General features: G+C 38.7%; 1 protein-coding gene across 5 annotated transcripts in view; it reads left to right on the top strand.

Moving 5' to 3' along the window:
- Positions 1-17,765, top strand: part of trioa (trio Rho guanine nucleotide exchange factor a) — a 200,587-nt gene that overhangs the window by 68,875 nt on the left and 113,947 nt on the right. For all 5 annotated transcript variants that reach the window (XR_007956336.1, XM_052015752.1, XM_052015751.1 and 2 more), the window contains 14 exons: positions 236-385; positions 3,653-3,767; positions 5,602-5,717; positions 6,918-7,040; positions 7,321-7,509; positions 7,608-7,723; positions 8,819-8,885; positions 10,276-10,385; positions 11,310-11,379; positions 12,903-12,992; positions 14,642-14,734; positions 15,077-15,188; positions 15,617-15,807; positions 17,075-17,176. Coding sequence is in view for 4 of the 5 variants with exons in the window: in XM_052015752.1 (XP_051871712.1) it covers positions 236-385; positions 3,653-3,767; positions 5,602-5,717; positions 6,918-7,040; positions 7,321-7,509; positions 7,608-7,723; positions 8,819-8,885; positions 10,276-10,385; positions 11,310-11,379; positions 12,903-12,992; positions 14,642-14,734; positions 15,077-15,188; positions 15,617-15,807; positions 17,075-17,176 (1,644 nt within the window). In the remaining variant the exon portion in view is untranslated. The remainder of the gene's footprint in view (positions 1-235; positions 386-3,652; positions 3,768-5,601; positions 5,718-6,917; positions 7,041-7,320; positions 7,510-7,607; positions 7,724-8,818; positions 8,886-10,275; positions 10,386-11,309; positions 11,380-12,902; positions 12,993-14,641; positions 14,735-15,076; positions 15,189-15,616; positions 15,808-17,074; positions 17,177-17,765) is intronic.

The raw sequence follows: 17,765 nt of genomic DNA, 5'->3' as shown, positions 1-17,765 counted from the left end.
AATGTGATTGAATACTTTTCATTTGTCTGGTTGAGTGCAGCTCCAACAAGAATTGAGAAGTGTGATGGCTCCTAGAATATTGCAACTTGCTTGATTAATGCATCAGATATATCTTTATCAGTAAATTAAATTCACAGAAATGCCTGTTACAAAAGATCAATCTAGGTATTGTTATCAGTGTCCTGTGAAATACTTTATTTGAACTAGCAGCTATTTGTTTGATTTCTATGCATAGGTCTGCAGTGTTCTGGAGAGTCTGGAGCAGGAGTACAAGAGAGAAGAGGACTGGTGTGGAGGAATCGATAAGCTTGGCCCAAATTCCGAGTGTGATCATGTGACGCCCATGATCAGCAAGCACCTAGAACAAAAGGAAGCCTTTCTCAAAGTAGGTGAAACCTTTGTCCATTTGGTGCTCTTTTCCAACTGCCGTTCACCAGCTGGAGGGCCATTTGTAGTTATGCCAACAAGTTCAGAGATAAACATTTAGCAAGTAAAAGAAGTATTATGTACAGTAACTAATAATTGTACAAAACAGTTCCACTATGACTTCAAAAAGTGGTTATTTCAAAATTGATACCTTTTTCTGAAAATTAGTGATGTAGATGAAGAAGAGACTCTTAAAATTTATTGCTTTCTACTAAGTCACACCAGAGTTTCAGAACATTTCTGGATTGTAACTGACTAAAAACTACACAAATTTCCCTGCTTTTAGATGGTGAGATGCATGCATGATGCACAATTTCCATCAACACATTCGGATTTTTTGGGTGTTATGGCAGCAAAGCTATTGTTCACAGTCATTATTCCACAAAACTGGTTGATGACCCCTCTTAAGAACTGGGAAAGACAGAGGATGGAGGGGGAGAGGGATAGAATGAAGGAAACCTCTTTAATAGGGTAAGGTGGGATTGCCGTGATATAAGCTGTTAATGAAGCCATCTTGTTGATTGGTTAATGGGGGAAGTTATAGACAGAGGAAACAAACAAAGCACCTTCTGAAAACAGTGAAATGAAGGTCAGGAGTATAGGAAATGCTCAGCAGATCAGGCAGTGTTCACGAAAAGAGAAAAAGTACCCTGATCAGTCCTGATACAGAGAAAGTAAGTTACCTAAAATTGTTGAATTCAGAAAGTCAGGAGGTATGGGATCCAGGGAAACTTGGCTGTGTGGATTCAGAATTGGCTCACTCATAGAAAACAGAGGGTGGTGGTAGATGGAGCGTATTCTGCCTGGAGGTCGGTGGTCAGTGATGTTCCACAGGGATCTGTTCTGGGACCCCTACTCTTTGTGATTTTTGTAAATGACTTGGATGAGGATGTGGAAGGGTGGGTTAGTAAGTTTGCTGATGATACAAAGGTTGGTGGTGTTATGGATAGTGTAGAAGGTTGCTGTAGATTACAACAGGATATTGATAGAATGAAGAGCTGGGCTGAGAAGTGGCAGATGGAGTTCAACCCAGAAAAGTGTGAAGTGATACACTTCAGGAGATTGAATTTGAAGGCAGAATACAAGGTTAATGGCAGTGTGGAGGAACAGAGGGATCTTGGGGTCCACGTCCATAGATCCCTCAAGGTTGTCACGCAGGTTGATAGCGTTGTTAAGAAGGCATATGGTGTGTTGGCCTTCATTAGTCGGGGTATTGAGTTCAAGAGCCGCAAGGTAATGTTGCAACTCTATAGAGCTCTGGTTAGACCACACTTGGAATATTGTGTTCAATTCTGGTCGCCTCATTATAGGAAGAATGTGGAAGCTTTAGAGAGGGTGCAGAGGAGAGGGCTATGTGGGAGGGAAGGGTTAGATAGATCTTAGAGCAGGATAAAATGTTGGCACAACATTGTGGGCCAAAGGGCCTGTACTGTGCTGTAATGTTCTATGTTCTAAGTTCTAATATTGAATTTGGTAGGCTGCAATATGGCCAGACAGAAAATGAGGCAGAGTTTCTCAAGTTCACATTGGCTTCATTAGAATAGTGCAGGGAGGCCAAAGACAGATGGTTCAGAGTGGGATGGGACATTTAAAGTGACAGATAACCGGAAGCTCAGGATTGCCCCTGTAGATTGAATGCAGAGGCTCTGCAAAATGGTCACCCAACCGGTGTTTGGTTTCTCCATTGTAGAAGCAAACACATGCTGAACACTGAATGCAGTACACTGGAGTGGAAGTGGTGCATTTGATCACTGCTTCACTTGAAAGGGCAGTTTGGGTCCCTAGATGGTGGAAAGGGAAGAGATGCGAGGGTGGGTGTTGCACGGGAAAGTGCAATGAGAAGGGCCGTGGTTGGTGAGGATGGAAGAGTGAACCTGGTAGTTACAAAGGAAGTGATCCCTTCGAATGCCAAAAGGAGAGGAGAAAATATGTCTGGTGGTGGAATCTAGTTAAAGGATGATCCATTACATGTGGCGTCTGATGAGTTGTAAAGTGAGGAGCAGGGGAACTCTATCCATGCCCTCTGGGAGGAGAGAAGTTGAAGGTGAAAGTGCAGGAGATGGATGAGATGCAGTCAAGGGCTGTGTCAACTATGGTAAAGGAGAAGCCATGGTTAGGAAGACATCTCAGAGGCACTTGCATGGACAGTCTTGTCATTGGAGCAGATACGATGGAGACTGAAGAGCTGGAGGAGGAAGGGTGGGAGAAAATATGGATAAGTATTGTGTCCAGTTTTGGTCCTTATCTAGAAAGGGATATTCTTGCCATAGAGGAAGTGCAGCAAAGAATCATTAGATTAGTTCCAAGGTTGGTGGTGGGTGGGGGGGTGGGGGGGGGGGGGGGGGGGGGGTGTTGGTATGCTGTATGAGGAGAGGTTGAATGGACTAGGCCTGTACTCTATGGAGTTTAGAAGGACAAAGAGATGTCAATGAAACTTAAAAAAAATTCTTACAGGGCTGAAGAAGTAAATATGGAAGCATTTGTTCTCAAAGTTATCAGCCAAATGTTGACCATCTGCTATCATTATATCAGAAGGACTTGCACGTAGTAGCATATTTTGTGTGAATCACTTGTTCTGCTTGATGCCCAAATCTACTGTTATGTAAAAATTAGTAACTGAGCTCTGGATGTATGGAGGATGTATTCCCTTGCTGTGGAGTCCAGAACCAGGGATTAGAGTCTTAGAATAAAAGGCAGTCCATTTCAGGGTGAAAAAAGGAAAAATTCTTGAGACAAAGATGGTGAATCTTAGGAATTCCGTACCCAGGGCGCTGTGGTGGCTCAGGCATTGTGATATTTTAAAATGGAGATTGATTCACTTCTGGATACTAAGGAAGTCAAGAAATATGGGGATAGTGTTGGAAAATGGCATCGGGGTAGATGATCAGCCGTGATCTTGATGGATGGTAGAGCAGGGCTAAATAGCCAGTACCTATTTCTCGTGTTCTCAGAAACACTTAACTTACTGCTGCGATTACCTGGCAAATATCCCCGCTGTGTATCCAGGTGGGTATACTGTATCCTGTGACGACTTTGTCTTAAAGGCTAATGTGTAAACCCAACCTGGGGACGAGTCAGTTTTTGCAAGTGATTTACGATCAAATGCTGTCTTTATCTGTGGGCAACAGTTAAATTATGTCTGTGAATGCAGAACTGAACTGACCAGGTGACAAATGCATGATTTAATTTCTCTAACTAATGTTAGCTGACCTTTTGTTTTGTATAGGCCTGTACTTTAGCTCGGAGGAATGCTGATGTTTTCCTGAAGTATCTCCACAGAAACAGTGTCAACATGCCAGGAATGATGAGTCATGTCAAAGCACCTGAACAGCAAGTGAAAAGTGAGATTTTGTCATTATTGTTAGAGCACTGAGGCTTTAATCTGGAATCAGAGAATCTTGCCTGTAAACCATACCTTAGTGCTGGCTCATAGTAAGAGCCACCATACTTCATCCCACATCCCTACTTTTTGTTCCTAAATGCCTCCTCATGAGATCCTTTGTTAACTGGCAACACTGTGGCCCGTGGCACTGTGGGGCATCACTATGTTCTTCCTTGACCACTTGGGTTTCCATAGGATGCTCTGGCTTCCTCCCATTTCCCAAAGATGTGTTAGTAGGTTAATTGGCCACTGTAAATTACTCCTTAGTGTAGGCAGTGACAAGCATCAAAGGGTTATTGTTGGGCATGTACAGGGAAATAGGAGAGAAGGTGTAGGACGAATGGGATTGCTCCACAGTAAGCCACTGGAACCAATAGTCTGAGGTCTCCTTCTGTTCTGTAATAAAAGGGTCTAATATGACCTCTTTTCTGTTGTATTCTATTTATAAATCCAAGAGACCTATGAGCATTTTTAACCAGCTTTTAACTTGCTCTGCCATCTTTAAGCTTTTATCTGTATGTATGCTGTGTTTTCCCTTCTCATTCACTCTTTTCAGAATTGTGCATGGAAGCACATTGACTTTCTATGTAGTATTTCTCTTGTGCAGTCTGTAGCTGCCTACCTGAATGTATATTCAAGGAAATGTTCAGCCTCTCACTGCTCAGCATTGACTTCAGCCACTCAAGGTCTGAAATCTGGAGCTTGAGCAACTGGACATATGGTTATTCAGAATATATAAAGCCATTTGGAATAGGTTGCACATGCTACAAATTCCCATTGACATGCCCTCTAATCAACCCGCTCAGGCAGTAAGCATCAGTAGTGATTGGGCTCAGGCAGCGTAGCATTGAAGACATGCCCTGGAACACTTCAGCAGCATTTGACCAGAAGCAGATTTGTGGAATTTTCTCTCCTGTTAGAGCCTGAGACATTTTTACAAGTTGTAAATGCCTCCGATATTAAAAGTGATAGAACTTTTTTAAAAGATTAAGAAAAGTAACAAATTATGATTATCTGTATAATGATCTTAATGTTAAATACAAGTCAATGAAAACATTAAACTAGAATAAAATAATTTTTTTAAAAAATCCTCATCATATGATGGCTCTCGAATCCTATGCCAGATCTGATTGGCATAGGATCAGAAAGGTGGATATCCCAGTGGGATCCCAGAACTCTGCCTTTGTTCTCAGGTGATGGAAGGGAATGACTCATGACATTTATTGGTCAGTAAGTCCTGGACTTAGAGCAGGTTAGTTTAAGTCTGGGACTTATTACCTGGGATGGCTGAACACTGAAAATTCCCTGGGGAAATGTTTATCAGTGCACATGTCCACTGCCTCCAAATTATTTGTTTACTCTCTCGAGCTCATTTGCTTGTCACTTGCTTCTCTGTGAGCTCAAGTTCTTGTCCCCACAAATCTCCACCACTGCTGTGTCCTTCATTTCTGACTCTGGCCTCTTGTACATCTTCTTCCCTGCTCCTCGTTCTTCAAGCTGTTTGGGCTCAATGCTCTCTGTATACTTCTGTAAATCTTTTCATCATCTTTTGTTCCTTTTACAATCTCCTTCAAGCTACCTCTTTTGGTCTTAATATTTTTGATTATGCCTCTAAGAAGTGCTTGGGATGTTCTTCTATGCCAAGGGTACTATCCTTCCCTGGAATCTGGAACATAGCTCCACTGTTGACCATATCCCCTGTAACTCATTAACACTTGTAGTTTTGCTTTCTCATTTATTCTCGCTATATGTGCATCTGAATAGTAATGCCTTATTTACTTTGCATGCTGCAGACATTCTTAACGAGTTATTACAAAGGGAGAATCGAGTGTTGCATTTTTGGACCATGAGAAAGAAGAGATTGGATCAGTGCCAGCAATATGTGGTTTTTGAGAGGAGTGCTAAACAGGTATGTTATGTAATTTGGAGAGGTTTGTGACAGTGAAGAGAATTATTATTTTAAAAGACTACACTTGTTTTACCATTAGACAGATGAAAAATTTTGAAACAAAAGATGGAAATACAATCAGGCACGACTTGTCAGAACCTCCCTTGGCTTTTAATGGGTTCTGGTTGGTCTCCTTGGTATTTCCAGTTTTTTTTAAAAATCTAGCAATTGTTGCTTTTAATTTTTTATTTAAAATCTCTTCAGTATGTTTTAGAGTTTGGATAAAAGAGTAAAAAGCATGCATTTTTAATTCTTGAGTTATTAAAGAGAAATTTCCTTTTAAATAATGGCTCAATGAAAGAACTCTCTAAGCAGGTTGTTGGAATATTCACATTTAGTAAATGCACAGACAAGAGACCTATCATCAATAAAATATTTTCCTGAAAGTCAAATGTGAAGTGGTGGACATTCAGCTAAAATGGTCAAATTTATAGTTGAGCATGATTCACATGCAACTATATGGAAATATGTTACATATTTATGCTCATTGTACTTGTGTCTTTTGACATTCTTGGCTATATAAATGATTAGTTGAAGCTGAAATTGACAGCCATTATTCTGACATTAGCAATGTCCTCAAGACTCATTAAAACAACAAAAGAATCTTTGATGTGCAAAATGCACAATCCAGGTGTACTGTTTTTGCCTTAGACTTCCCCTATATTAGTTTTGAACTATTAGCTTTAGTATACTCAGTTGAGTTTCAACCCTTGTCACCTCAACCAAAATAAAAGCATACAAATTGTAGTATTGCAACTCATCTTAAATATGTGGGTCAGCCTGGTAAATGCAATGCATTTCATAGGCCCTCTGATTAAACTAAAACAAAGAGAAATCTGTGTTTCAATAAAACAAAAGTGATTGCTAAGGACCATTGATTAGACATTTTAATGTCGTGTACACTCTTAAGAAGTTGCATCCCATAATGTCTTATCACTTAGAATGAAATCTGAGAGCGCATGTGTTTAGAATGAAATCTGAGAGCGCATGTGGAAGACATGCAACCACATCCAATTGGCTTCAAGAAAAATATGTCCAGAAGTGTTGAACTCAGTGTTACTGAAAACTTGAAATGAAATATATTATGCCTAGTGTGTCTTTGTTCTCATTTTAATGTGATATAAATCTACTTGTGATACAGTGTGGTTCAATTATTTGTAGGCTTTGGAGTGGATTCATGATACTGGGGAGTTCTACCTGTCCACACACACATCCACGGGCTCCAGCATCCCACACACTCAGGAGCTTTTAAAAGAACATGAAGAGTTCCAAATTACTGCAAAGGTAAACAGGATCTCTGAGTTTGATCACACATGACTCACTCAGGATATGTGTGAAGAGAAGCTTCGATTTTTGTTTTGCTTTGAATATTGCTATACTGCCTTTAGTTTTTTTATTCCAGATGAAAATAAACAGCTTTACTCAAATGATAATATCATTGTTCAAGTTTTTTTACTGTCTTAAACAGGCTACCCTTAATGTTCACTCTTGACCTCTCATGGATATTCACAGAAAGAAAATTTAATTGCTGCCATTTTAAATTTGTTCCTGTTTTTGTTAACAGCAAACCAAAGATCGTGTGAAACTGTTGATACAGCTGGCTGATGGGTTTTGTGAAAAGGGGCACTCCCATGCAGTGGAAATCAAAAATTGGGTTACAGCAGTAGATAAGAGATACCGGGATTTCTCCCTCCGCATGGAGAAGTATCGTGTAGCATTGGAAAAAGCACTGGGTATTTCGGACTCCAAAGCTGTGAGTTAATGTGGCCAATATGTATACAATCCCTTTATTTTCACTTTCTTTCTTGTACATGTTTATTGAGATCCTTTTTTCACATTCTCCTAATGCAGAGCAAAGACTTGCAATTGGACATCATCCCAGCAAGTGCTCCTGGTTCAGAGGTGAAACTTCGTGATGCTGCCCATGAGCTTAATGAGGAAAGGCGTAAATCAGCTCGCAGGAAAGAGTATGTTTTGATATCTTTCAAGTTGTTTTTGAGTTTACCAATTCAATGCAGTAAAATGAAATTATGTAATTCATTTACATATATCACTTTAATCTTTACTATTATATTGTCATGGGTAGAGACACAATTTAATTCCCTTTAAAGCAATGCATATTAGTAATTGTTTTTCCAAGAAAAATAGTTGTATCTAGTGGATGTGATTGCAGCAAATGACAATTTAGTGCCCAAATTATGTTAGCAATTTTGCATTATGCGTAATTAATAAATAGGCCGAATAGTACTGATAGCCAGAGGTTTGGAAAGTAACAGGTTCCTCAATTAAACAAATAAGCTGTTTGTAGCTCAGGAATTCTTAGACTTCCATGCGTGCACAATCAAATACAAGTATCTGAAACTTCCTGATGGTCAGATACCTGTGCGTCTGACTGGACTCGTTATTAAGTCCAGCAGTGGAGCAGTGACTCCCTGTAGAGTGTGTTCACATGCACTTTCCACTCCTCAACATTTTGCCAGGAGGTCTGGCAAAGGACAATGGCCCCAATAATATGAATGGGATTGCTGGCCTTCTGGAAAAAAAAGTGAATGAAGTTAAATGCTTTACTTACAATAAAGTAAAATGAATTAAAGTATCATTTTTAATTATTGGGTTCTGATATGTTTTAATTAATCTTCTTTACATTTTAATATTTTACTTTATTTAAATCTATTTTCATAGATTTTAAATGCCTTTAACTACCAGAGATATTTAACATTTGTAGTCTTGTCTGATGCCCAGTGACCTGCTGTAGGTGTGTTGGTTTTTCTGGGGGCACGGGCTTGGAGTATGCTGCTTGTTGGGTTTAAGTGTAAGTCTTTTTGGTGCTCTGTATCTGGAAAGACTGAGTGCAGGCAGACGGTGACTGAGGGGAGACTGTCAAGGCACAGGCTGATTCCAGGTTGATACAGCCCCTTGAAAACTTCAGATTCTTAAACACTAAAACCCAGATTTTGTACCTAAGGATGGGTCAGTGTGAGTTGGTTAACATTACTTCTAAAGCACTGGAAAATAATAACAATTATGAATTCTGACAATATGATCTGTGCATTTATTCCCAGGTTCATTATGGCCGAATTGATACAAACAGAAAAAGCTTATGTACGGGATCTCCGAGAGTGTTTGGAGGTACGTTTCTGAGAACTAGGAAAATGCTGGGAATGCTCAGCAGGTCAGGTAGTAAAACAGAAACAGAATTAACATTTCAGTTCAAAGACCCATCTTTGGGACTGGAAAAGTGAGAAAACAAGTTGACTTGAAGTTGCAGTGAGAATTGGGGTGGATAGAACAAAAGTAATACCTATAATAGGGTGAGGCCAGGACTGCTGAGTTGATCCTGCAGTTTCTGGAGCCATTTGGTTGAAAGGTTAATGAGGGCAGTTAGAGAGGAAGAGAGAAAACAAAGAAAAGGACATGTCAAAGCTGTGAAAGCAGATCAGAGCTGAAGTGGAAACCTGAAACCAAAAGGAGAATGCTAGAATACCCAACAGGTTGAGTGCTGTCTGTGGAGAGGGAAAAACTGAGCTAACCTTAAAGCAGAACTAGCCAGTACCAAAGACTTCAATTTGCCCAGAAGGAAATGATGTCCAAAGCTTACATTGGGCCTCATTAGGATGGTGCAGCAGTGAAAGGAATATTAACTCTGTTTCTTAGTGAAGAAGCAATTCACTTGCACTACTTCCATTCTGTGTTCACAATGTTGTCTCCTCTACACTGGAGGAATCAAACACACTTTGGTTGACCACTTTGTGGAGCACCTGTGTTCAGTCCACAGGGATGAACCTGAGCTTCCTGTTGTCTGCCACTTCAATTCCTCATCTCACTCCCACTCTGACCATTGATCTGTGGTCTCCTGTACTGTCACAGTGAGGCCCAACACAAGCTTAAGGGACAGCACCTCATTTTCCATCTAGGCATGTTGCAGCCTTCTGGACTTGATATCGATTCTACAAATTCAGGTAACTTGACTTCTCAGCTCGTTTCCTTTTCCTTCCTTTTCTCCCTCTCTCTGAGTGGAGGACCTACTGGATTTGCCTCCTGCTCTGCATTTCATAACTCCCACGTCCCATTGTCTATATTCTCACCCTCTAACTGCTCCCATTCACTCATGGACCAGATAACCTTGTTTATACTTTATCTCCATAGTCACCCCGGTTTTGCCCTATCAGAGGCAACTCCTCCCCCCCGCCCCTGCCCGGCAGTTTAACAAACTTTTTCAGTTCTGATGAAAAGTTTCCGATCTGAAACATTGACTTTGTTTCTCTTCCTACACATGCTGTCTGACTTACTGAGTGTTCCCAGCATTTTCTGTTCTTGTTAACTGTAATTCTCTTCCTACACGTGCTGCCTGACCTGCTGAGTGTTTCCAACATTTTCTGATTCTGTCCATTTGACATACAGGCTGTTTTAGAAATTTTGAAAATTCTTACTAACAAAATATTTACTGCTGTTTCTTCTTTTTGAAAAAAAAGCATTCACAATTATACTTCTCAACGATGTTCTTCTCTTTCTAATCTAGACGTATCTTTGGGAAATGACTAGTGGGGTCGATGAAATTCCACCTGGGATTGTAAATAAAGAACATATCATATTTGGTAACATGCAGGAAATCTGTGAATTCCATAATAAGTAAGTATGCTTGATGTATAGTATAGCAGTAAAGTATAAATGAGATGTAAATCACTTATTTCCTTTCAGGGGAACTGGAGGATGGAGGTTCGTTTATATTACTATGTTTTTGTAGAAATTGCTGAAAGAACTCTCTCTGGTGGGGTCTTGTGCCTCATGTGGTTAATCCACATCATGATGGGTGGGCAAGACTAGCCCAGCCCACAAGATGTAGAAAAAAAATTAACAGTTGGCTCTGGTCACAACACCAGACAAAACACATTTAAAAGCATTCAGATTTAGTATTGAAACTTCTGGGTAGTTCATAAGGTAAGTAACAGAATCACAGCAAGGTTCCAGCATGGAAGGAGCCATTAGTCCAGTTGTATTTGTGTCATCTCTAAGAACAATCCAATTAACCTCACTCCTATTGACCATAATTTTTTTTAATCCTTGGGATTAAGGCTTGGCACAAATTAGGACCCAAATTCTAGCTGACCTCAGACTTGTGGAGATAAACCAAGGTCAGAACTTTGTTGGAGTGATCAGGTCAAGCAGTAAAAGTGGATGTGGAAGGTGGTTTCAACAGCAGATGAGCTGAAGAAAGTGGAGGTGAAAATAGCACAGATATATGGTGTGACGCTCATGTCTTGATCTAATAGTACCAAGGTTGTGAACAGTCTAGTTCGGTTTCAGGCTGGTGCCAGAAGAGGGAGAGTCAGTAGCTAATAAATTAAATTTGTAACAGGAACCAAAGGTGTTCATAGTACAATATAAATTAAGAATTGTGATTTGAATTTTTTCACTTAACATTGTTCCCCTCTGCAAACTATTTGTAAAATATCCAACATGATTTGTTCATCACATTGACCTGAATGCTATTTGAATGCTGCAATGGAAACACAATTTTTCAATTGTTTTATGTACTTAAAAATATCTTCACAGTTTATTTCTGAAGGAGCTGGAGAAGTATGAGCAGTTGCCAGAAGATGTGGGTCATTGCTTCGTAACCTGGGTAAATCATTTCTCATTTTCAGAAAATTCTTTTCATCATATAAAAACTATGGCAGTTGGGTAGATATTGGATGCTGTGTATCTTTATAGTTAAGATATATTATTTTTACACTGTATAAGTAAATATATTTTACCACAAAGGGAAAACCTGAATGCTAAAAACTTAAAAATGTATTGGATTTTCACCAAGCAAGAACCAATGTTGCAGTTGGAAATTGGCTTTCCTAAAACTCAATAAACACATCCATGCATCCAACATATTAACTGTAATCTATAAAGGTTAAATTATTTTATACTGCTTGAAGGATTAATTGGTAAAAGCACTTAGCATTGAGGTTGTGAACCATTAGTCTCTGTCCTGTCATCTGGAAAAAGAAGAATTCACAATCCTAATCATTGGATAGTGACTTTTGATTAACACACATGTACGTCAGAGAAGTCAGAATTGTGTTTGGTTGTGGTGTCTCAGGATCAAACTGCTTACTAATTGCCATGTCACTTAACGTCGTCTCTTCCATTAACTCTTTCAATTAATTCTGGGACTTGTTGATTCTGGGTATCTTTTGAATAAACAGAATCTATAAATGGAAAAATGGAAGGGAGTGCAAATTTCTTTAATGTGCCTATCAATAAAATGCCTGTTTACAAAATTCTGCATACCGAAGTGACAATGCTCAAGTACAAATGTAACACTTCATCCAATGATCTGGACCTGTCTCAGAACTAAGGGCTTATTTATTTTGATACCCAACCCAACTTTACCATCACCTCCCAGGTCAGTGGTCCATGCCCATTTGACACAGCTTCGCATAGCACCTGTTTATTTCTGAAAGGTGTATAACGTCCTGAGCATTAGCACATTTATTTATAAGTACCCAGCCCAACCTGACCTGACCCCAGCCCCAGGGATAGTGCCATGGGAACATTCATATAAATTTCTGAACACAGGGCTTTGGTTTAAATGTCCTCTGAAAGCTAGAACTCCTGACACTGTAGCCATCTCTAAATATGTGCCGAGATTACGTATTGATATTGGTGGAAGAAATACAACGCTCAGTCTTCTGGCAAGAATACTGCCAGTAAGCCATGGCTGACACTTGCTGTGTTCCAGAGCATTGTTTATGTGGGCTTGAAAGGACATGGCATGTTGGTAGACGGTATTGGCTCTTCTAATGGACGTATGTCCTGCAAATAACATTTCATTTTCTAAAAAAAACTAAAACTCAACTTTGCTGATCCTTACTCATCTCAAAGAAGTCTTCTTGATTTCCTAATAAAAGTTGACCAATATAAAGGTATTTGTAATAATTGCTGTCCTGTGCCATTAAACTGCATTTAAAATCCTTATTTTTTGACAGAAGTACTAAGCTTGTCTCTGCTTTTTTTTTGTTGCCCCAAGATGATGATTAACAAATGAATTATTGCTTAATTTTATTTTTCCCACATGTTAACGTTCTTTCAGAATACAACTAATGAGGCAATAAGGATGTGTTTTGTGACTGTATCACTTTTTTCTCTGAACAGGCTGACAAGTTCCAGATGTATGTCACATACTGCAGGAACAAGCCAGATTCTACCCAGCTCATACTGGAGCATGCAGGAGCATACTTTGATGTCAGTATCATTCATGTGATGGTGCTTTTTAACTCTTTCTATTCTTTTCACTTACGATGGTCATTCTTCAGAATATTTTAACAATATTTAAGTCAAATTTTGAAATTGATTTGGATTTTGTTAGAGCTAATGAAGCAAGACAGATAGACAGGAGTTAAGGTGCATGTCAGGCATTCTGGGGAGAGAGAGAGAAAGTTGTGGATTGAGGCCAAGGAGATGAATGGCCTCCTGCTTTTTCACAGTTCCATTCAGACAAGAAACCTGCTTCCATGCCAAATTGTGCTGCTCAGTGGAGAAAACTGTCACAATAGTTTTTCAGTCTTTGTGGAAAAACAATTTCCAAGTGTCAGATTCCCAAAGTGCTTCATTGAAATTAAGAACTGAGAATCATGAAGTTAAGGGTACAGTGAGCAGGTTTGGGGAGAGGATGAGGATAGTGGTAGATTTTGAGATTGGAATTTCAGTGTCCTATCTCTGTGTATGCATGGTTACCAATAGAGTTTCTGCCTCTTCCCCATTCCACCTCATCTTGTAATAATAACATTGACTGCAATGATTGAAAACGTAAATCCCTGCAGCAACAGAAATGTGGATTAACTCAGTAAAGATGTTTAGATGGTTCCCTGAAAGTGGCGTCGCAGGTAGACGGGGTGGTGAAGAAGGTTTTTGGTACGCTGGCCTTTATCAGTCAGGGCATTGAGTATAGATGTTGGGATGTTATGTTGCAGTTGTACAAGACATTGGTGAGGCTGCATTTGGAATATTGTGTTTGATTTTGGTCACCCTGCTATATGAAAGATGCCATTAAGCTGGAAAGTGTGCAGAGGAGATTTACGAAGATGGTGCTGGATCTTGAGGGACTGAGTTATGGAGAGAAGTTGAGCAGGTTGGGACTTATTTCATTGGAGCCTAGTAGAATGATGGGTGCACTTATAGAGAGGCATAAGTAGGGTCAATGCGCACAGTATTTTCCCCTCAGGGTTGGGGAATCAAGAACTTAGAGGGCTTTGATTTAAGGTGAGAGGGCAGAGATTTAAGAGGATCCTGAGGGGCAACTTTTTCATCCAGAAGGTGATCAGGCGGCACAGTAGCATAGCGGTTAGCATGACACTATTACAGCACCAGCGATTGGGGTTCAATTCCCATCACTGTCTGTAAGGAGTTTGTACGTTCTCCCTGTGCCTGTGTAGGTTTTCCCCAGGTGCTCCGGTTTCCTCACACATTCCAAAGACGTATGGGTAGGTTAACATGGGTTTAAAATGGGTTGTGTGGACTCATTGGGCCGGAAGGGCCTGTTACCATGCTGTAAATAAAGTTTTTGTTTTAAGTATATGGAATGAGCTGCCAGAGGAAATGGTTGAGGCAGGTACATTTACATCTAGAAGCTACTTGTACAAGTACATAGATAGGAAACGTTTAGAAGGTTATGGGCCAAATGCAGGCAAATGGGACTAGCTTAGATGGAAATCTTGGTTGGCGTGGACCAGTTGAGTCAAAGGGTCTGTTTCCATGCTCCATGACTCAAATAAATGTTTTGATGGAATGACTGTTCATAAGAAATTTTCACATTGTAATTGACTACATTTTCATTCTATTTTAACAGTATTATCTCCCATATAATACATTAAGTACAATTTTTTTAAAAATAGGAAATACAACATCGTCATGGACTAGCCAACTCGATCTCTTCCTATCTTATCAAACCTGTACAGCGAATAACTAAATATCAACTGCTTTTAAAGGTAGGAAAAAGTAAATTTTGGAGAAAACTTAAGAAGGACTATAAGTAGATTTGCTGAATTTATAAAAGGAATTTTCAATGTTTCATTTTGAATAATGCATTCACAAAATTCATCTACAACTATACAATTGTGCTTGTATTGAAATCCACATTAGAGCTAAATACCCCAATTGATTATGTTTGTGTTAGCATCCTTTGTATTCAAGTAATGATTCAAAAATCAAAGAATGGTACAAAATCAATTCAATAGAATAAGATCTTCTAGAATTTCTTTATCTTTACTTTCGTAAAGGCTTCTCATTGGCAATAAACATATATCTTCCATGGATTTTTTAACTTGCAGGAACTGTTGACATGTTGTGAAGAAGGAAAAGGAGAAATTAAAGATGGCTTGGAGGTGATGCTGAGCGTTCCAAAGCGAGCCAATGATGCCATGCATCTCAGCATGCTAGAAGGTACGTCATTTATGTAGAGCTGAATGCTGAAGATGAAATTCTTTGGAAGCTGTCTAGAAATGATAAACATTTATCATTCTTTGTTCAGATTACTTCCTCAAAGTGAAAATTGAATTGGTTGAGTTTTAACAGTTCCTTTATTTATCCATATTTTACGTAGTCTCTGCTTAAAATTATTGGCCAAGTAAATTATAAAAAAGTAAAATGCCAGTAAACTTTCTCTGTGAATGTGCTTGTTCTGCAGTAAAAAGCACACGTGAGAATGACAATGCTGCATTTAATGTTAAGACACATCTGTAAACTGAAATAATACCTGCTTATTTGGTCAGAATATTTCCACAAGGGCATTTTTCAGCAAGTTCAGAGTGGGAAAGAATGAATTGATTTGACCTTTTCTAAACAAAAATTGAAAATATTGTTGTAAGCAGGTTTTGATGAGAATCTAGAATCCCAGGGAGAACTAATCCTCCAAGAATCCTTCCAAGTGTGGGATCCAAAATCTTTGATCCGCAAAGGCCGAGAGAGGCACCTCTTCCTATTTGAAATGTCGCTTGTCTTCAGCAAGGAAATCAAAGATTCTAATGGCAGGAGTAAATATATCTACAAACACAAGTTGCTTGTAAGTACTATTAATAGAAACTGGAATAATACTGCTGCTGAAATGAAGATGAAAATTCAGTCTTGTGAACTAGGAATGCAGCTGATTGAAAAGAATTTATAATGTGACTATTCACCAGAGTGCAGAAGTGTGACTGGAATAATCGTCATTCAGATACAGTTCTCGATCAATCAGCTGTGCATTTTCAACATTTTTATTGTGTTTGGGCTGCTTCATTTTAAACCTCCTTCATAGTTTAGAAGTAGGTCATGTGTACCCTGGAACATTCTTGAAGTTGTCCAATATTAAGCAATGTTCCCACTTCGTCTATTTTCCCTCTATGGAATCTTTCCTTGAGTTTTTTTAAATTCTTGGTAATCAGTTGTTGTATGTTGCAAAACTCCTGCGTCTGCTTTTACTTCTAGATGATCTCAATGCAGCCTCCTGATTTAACTCTGTTCTTTATCTTTACAACAAGAGCAGTTTGCATTTATATAATGTCATTGATTTTGAAAAATGCCTATGGTGCTTTGCAGGAATGCAATCCAACAATATTTGACAGGAAACCACATAAGGCAATACTTGGTGGAAAGTTAAATAAAGATGTAAATTTTAAAGGGATCTTGATGGGGTGGGGGGGGGGTGGTGATGTGGGGGGGAAGGCAAACAGAAGTAGCAAGAGAATTCCAAATGTTATGTCCTTGGCAGCTGAAGCCGTGACCCATTGGTGAGTTATTAAAATCAATATACACAGAAGGCCGAAATTAGGGAACCACAGATTTCTTAGATGGCTGTAGGATTTCAGAGATGAGGAGAAACATGGAGGGATTTATAAGTAGAGTCAAGAGCCCGAGGGTATTCAGGCATAGGTCAGGCAATGGTCCTCTTGTACAGGAGTGCAACCATCTACTATTGACATTCAATGGCATTGCCAAGTCCTGTCTATACAGCCACATGTGAACATATATATTGTTGCAATTTCTATGCACTATTCATAGTATTCTCAAGTAAAAAATTTTTTTTTGGTTTAACCATTGAAATTATATTTAAAAATTGGTTATTTTATGGACAGCAATATAGCAAAATTACTCATTCATTGTCAGCTATTTGATGTTTGCTTTATTAATATATAAATTGACCTTATTTGTTATGTTTCGTTCATTATAAATGTTATCGCAAAAATACTGCAGAAAACAAATCTGCATAACTTAAGCCTTTATTGCCAATGCATCCATTATCAATTGGAAGCTAATTGAGAGCTGAACTAATATTTTCTTGTTTGGTGTAGACCTCAGAACTTGGTGTCACAGAACATGTTGAAGGAGATCAGTGCAAGTTTGCATTGTGGATTGGAAGGACCCCAACCTCAGATAATAAAATAGTTTTGAAGGTAATTTTAATCTTTTTTAGAATTTGAGAGTTTTCCAATTAATGCTTCATGCAGAGTTTGGTTTTGAGATTTTGTCTGAGATTCAGCATCCACTATTCCATCTCCCTTCTTTATTCTCTTTAAAAACAATAGTAATATTAATTAAGGTTAAGACTCCTTCCACTCAGCAAGTCAGTGAATTTTATCCAAACTATATGATAATATTGTAGACTAAGTAATTACTATTCTTTTAATTGTGTATAAGCACCAGATTACTGTCCCAACATTTCCCTCATCTCCCTTAAGACTAGAAATAATAATTTAAGCTATTAAAAAATTAAAGAAATAGTTAACAAGCAAATATACATATAGTTACTTTCCTCAAACAACTTCTCCCTAATCTTCTGACCACAAACATTGCTGCAGCCTGATATACAGGACAGTATTACATATAACACAGATGTTAAACATATTATTTAGTTTTTTCTCTGCATTTTGTTGTTCTCTAATCTTTGCTTAATAATATTTGCAAAATTTACATTTGAATTTCTGTGGGAAGAGTGCCTTCACATGCAATGTGTATTGAAATAATTTATAAATATAAGCATTT

Source organism: Pristis pectinata, chromosome 5 (assembly GCF_009764475.1).
Source record: "Pristis pectinata isolate sPriPec2 chromosome 5, sPriPec2.1.pri, whole genome shotgun sequence".
Taxonomy (NCBI): Eukaryota; Metazoa; Chordata; class Chondrichthyes; order Rhinopristiformes; family Pristidae; genus Pristis; species Pristis pectinata.
This window is presented reverse-complemented; position numbering and strand designations above follow the sequence as displayed.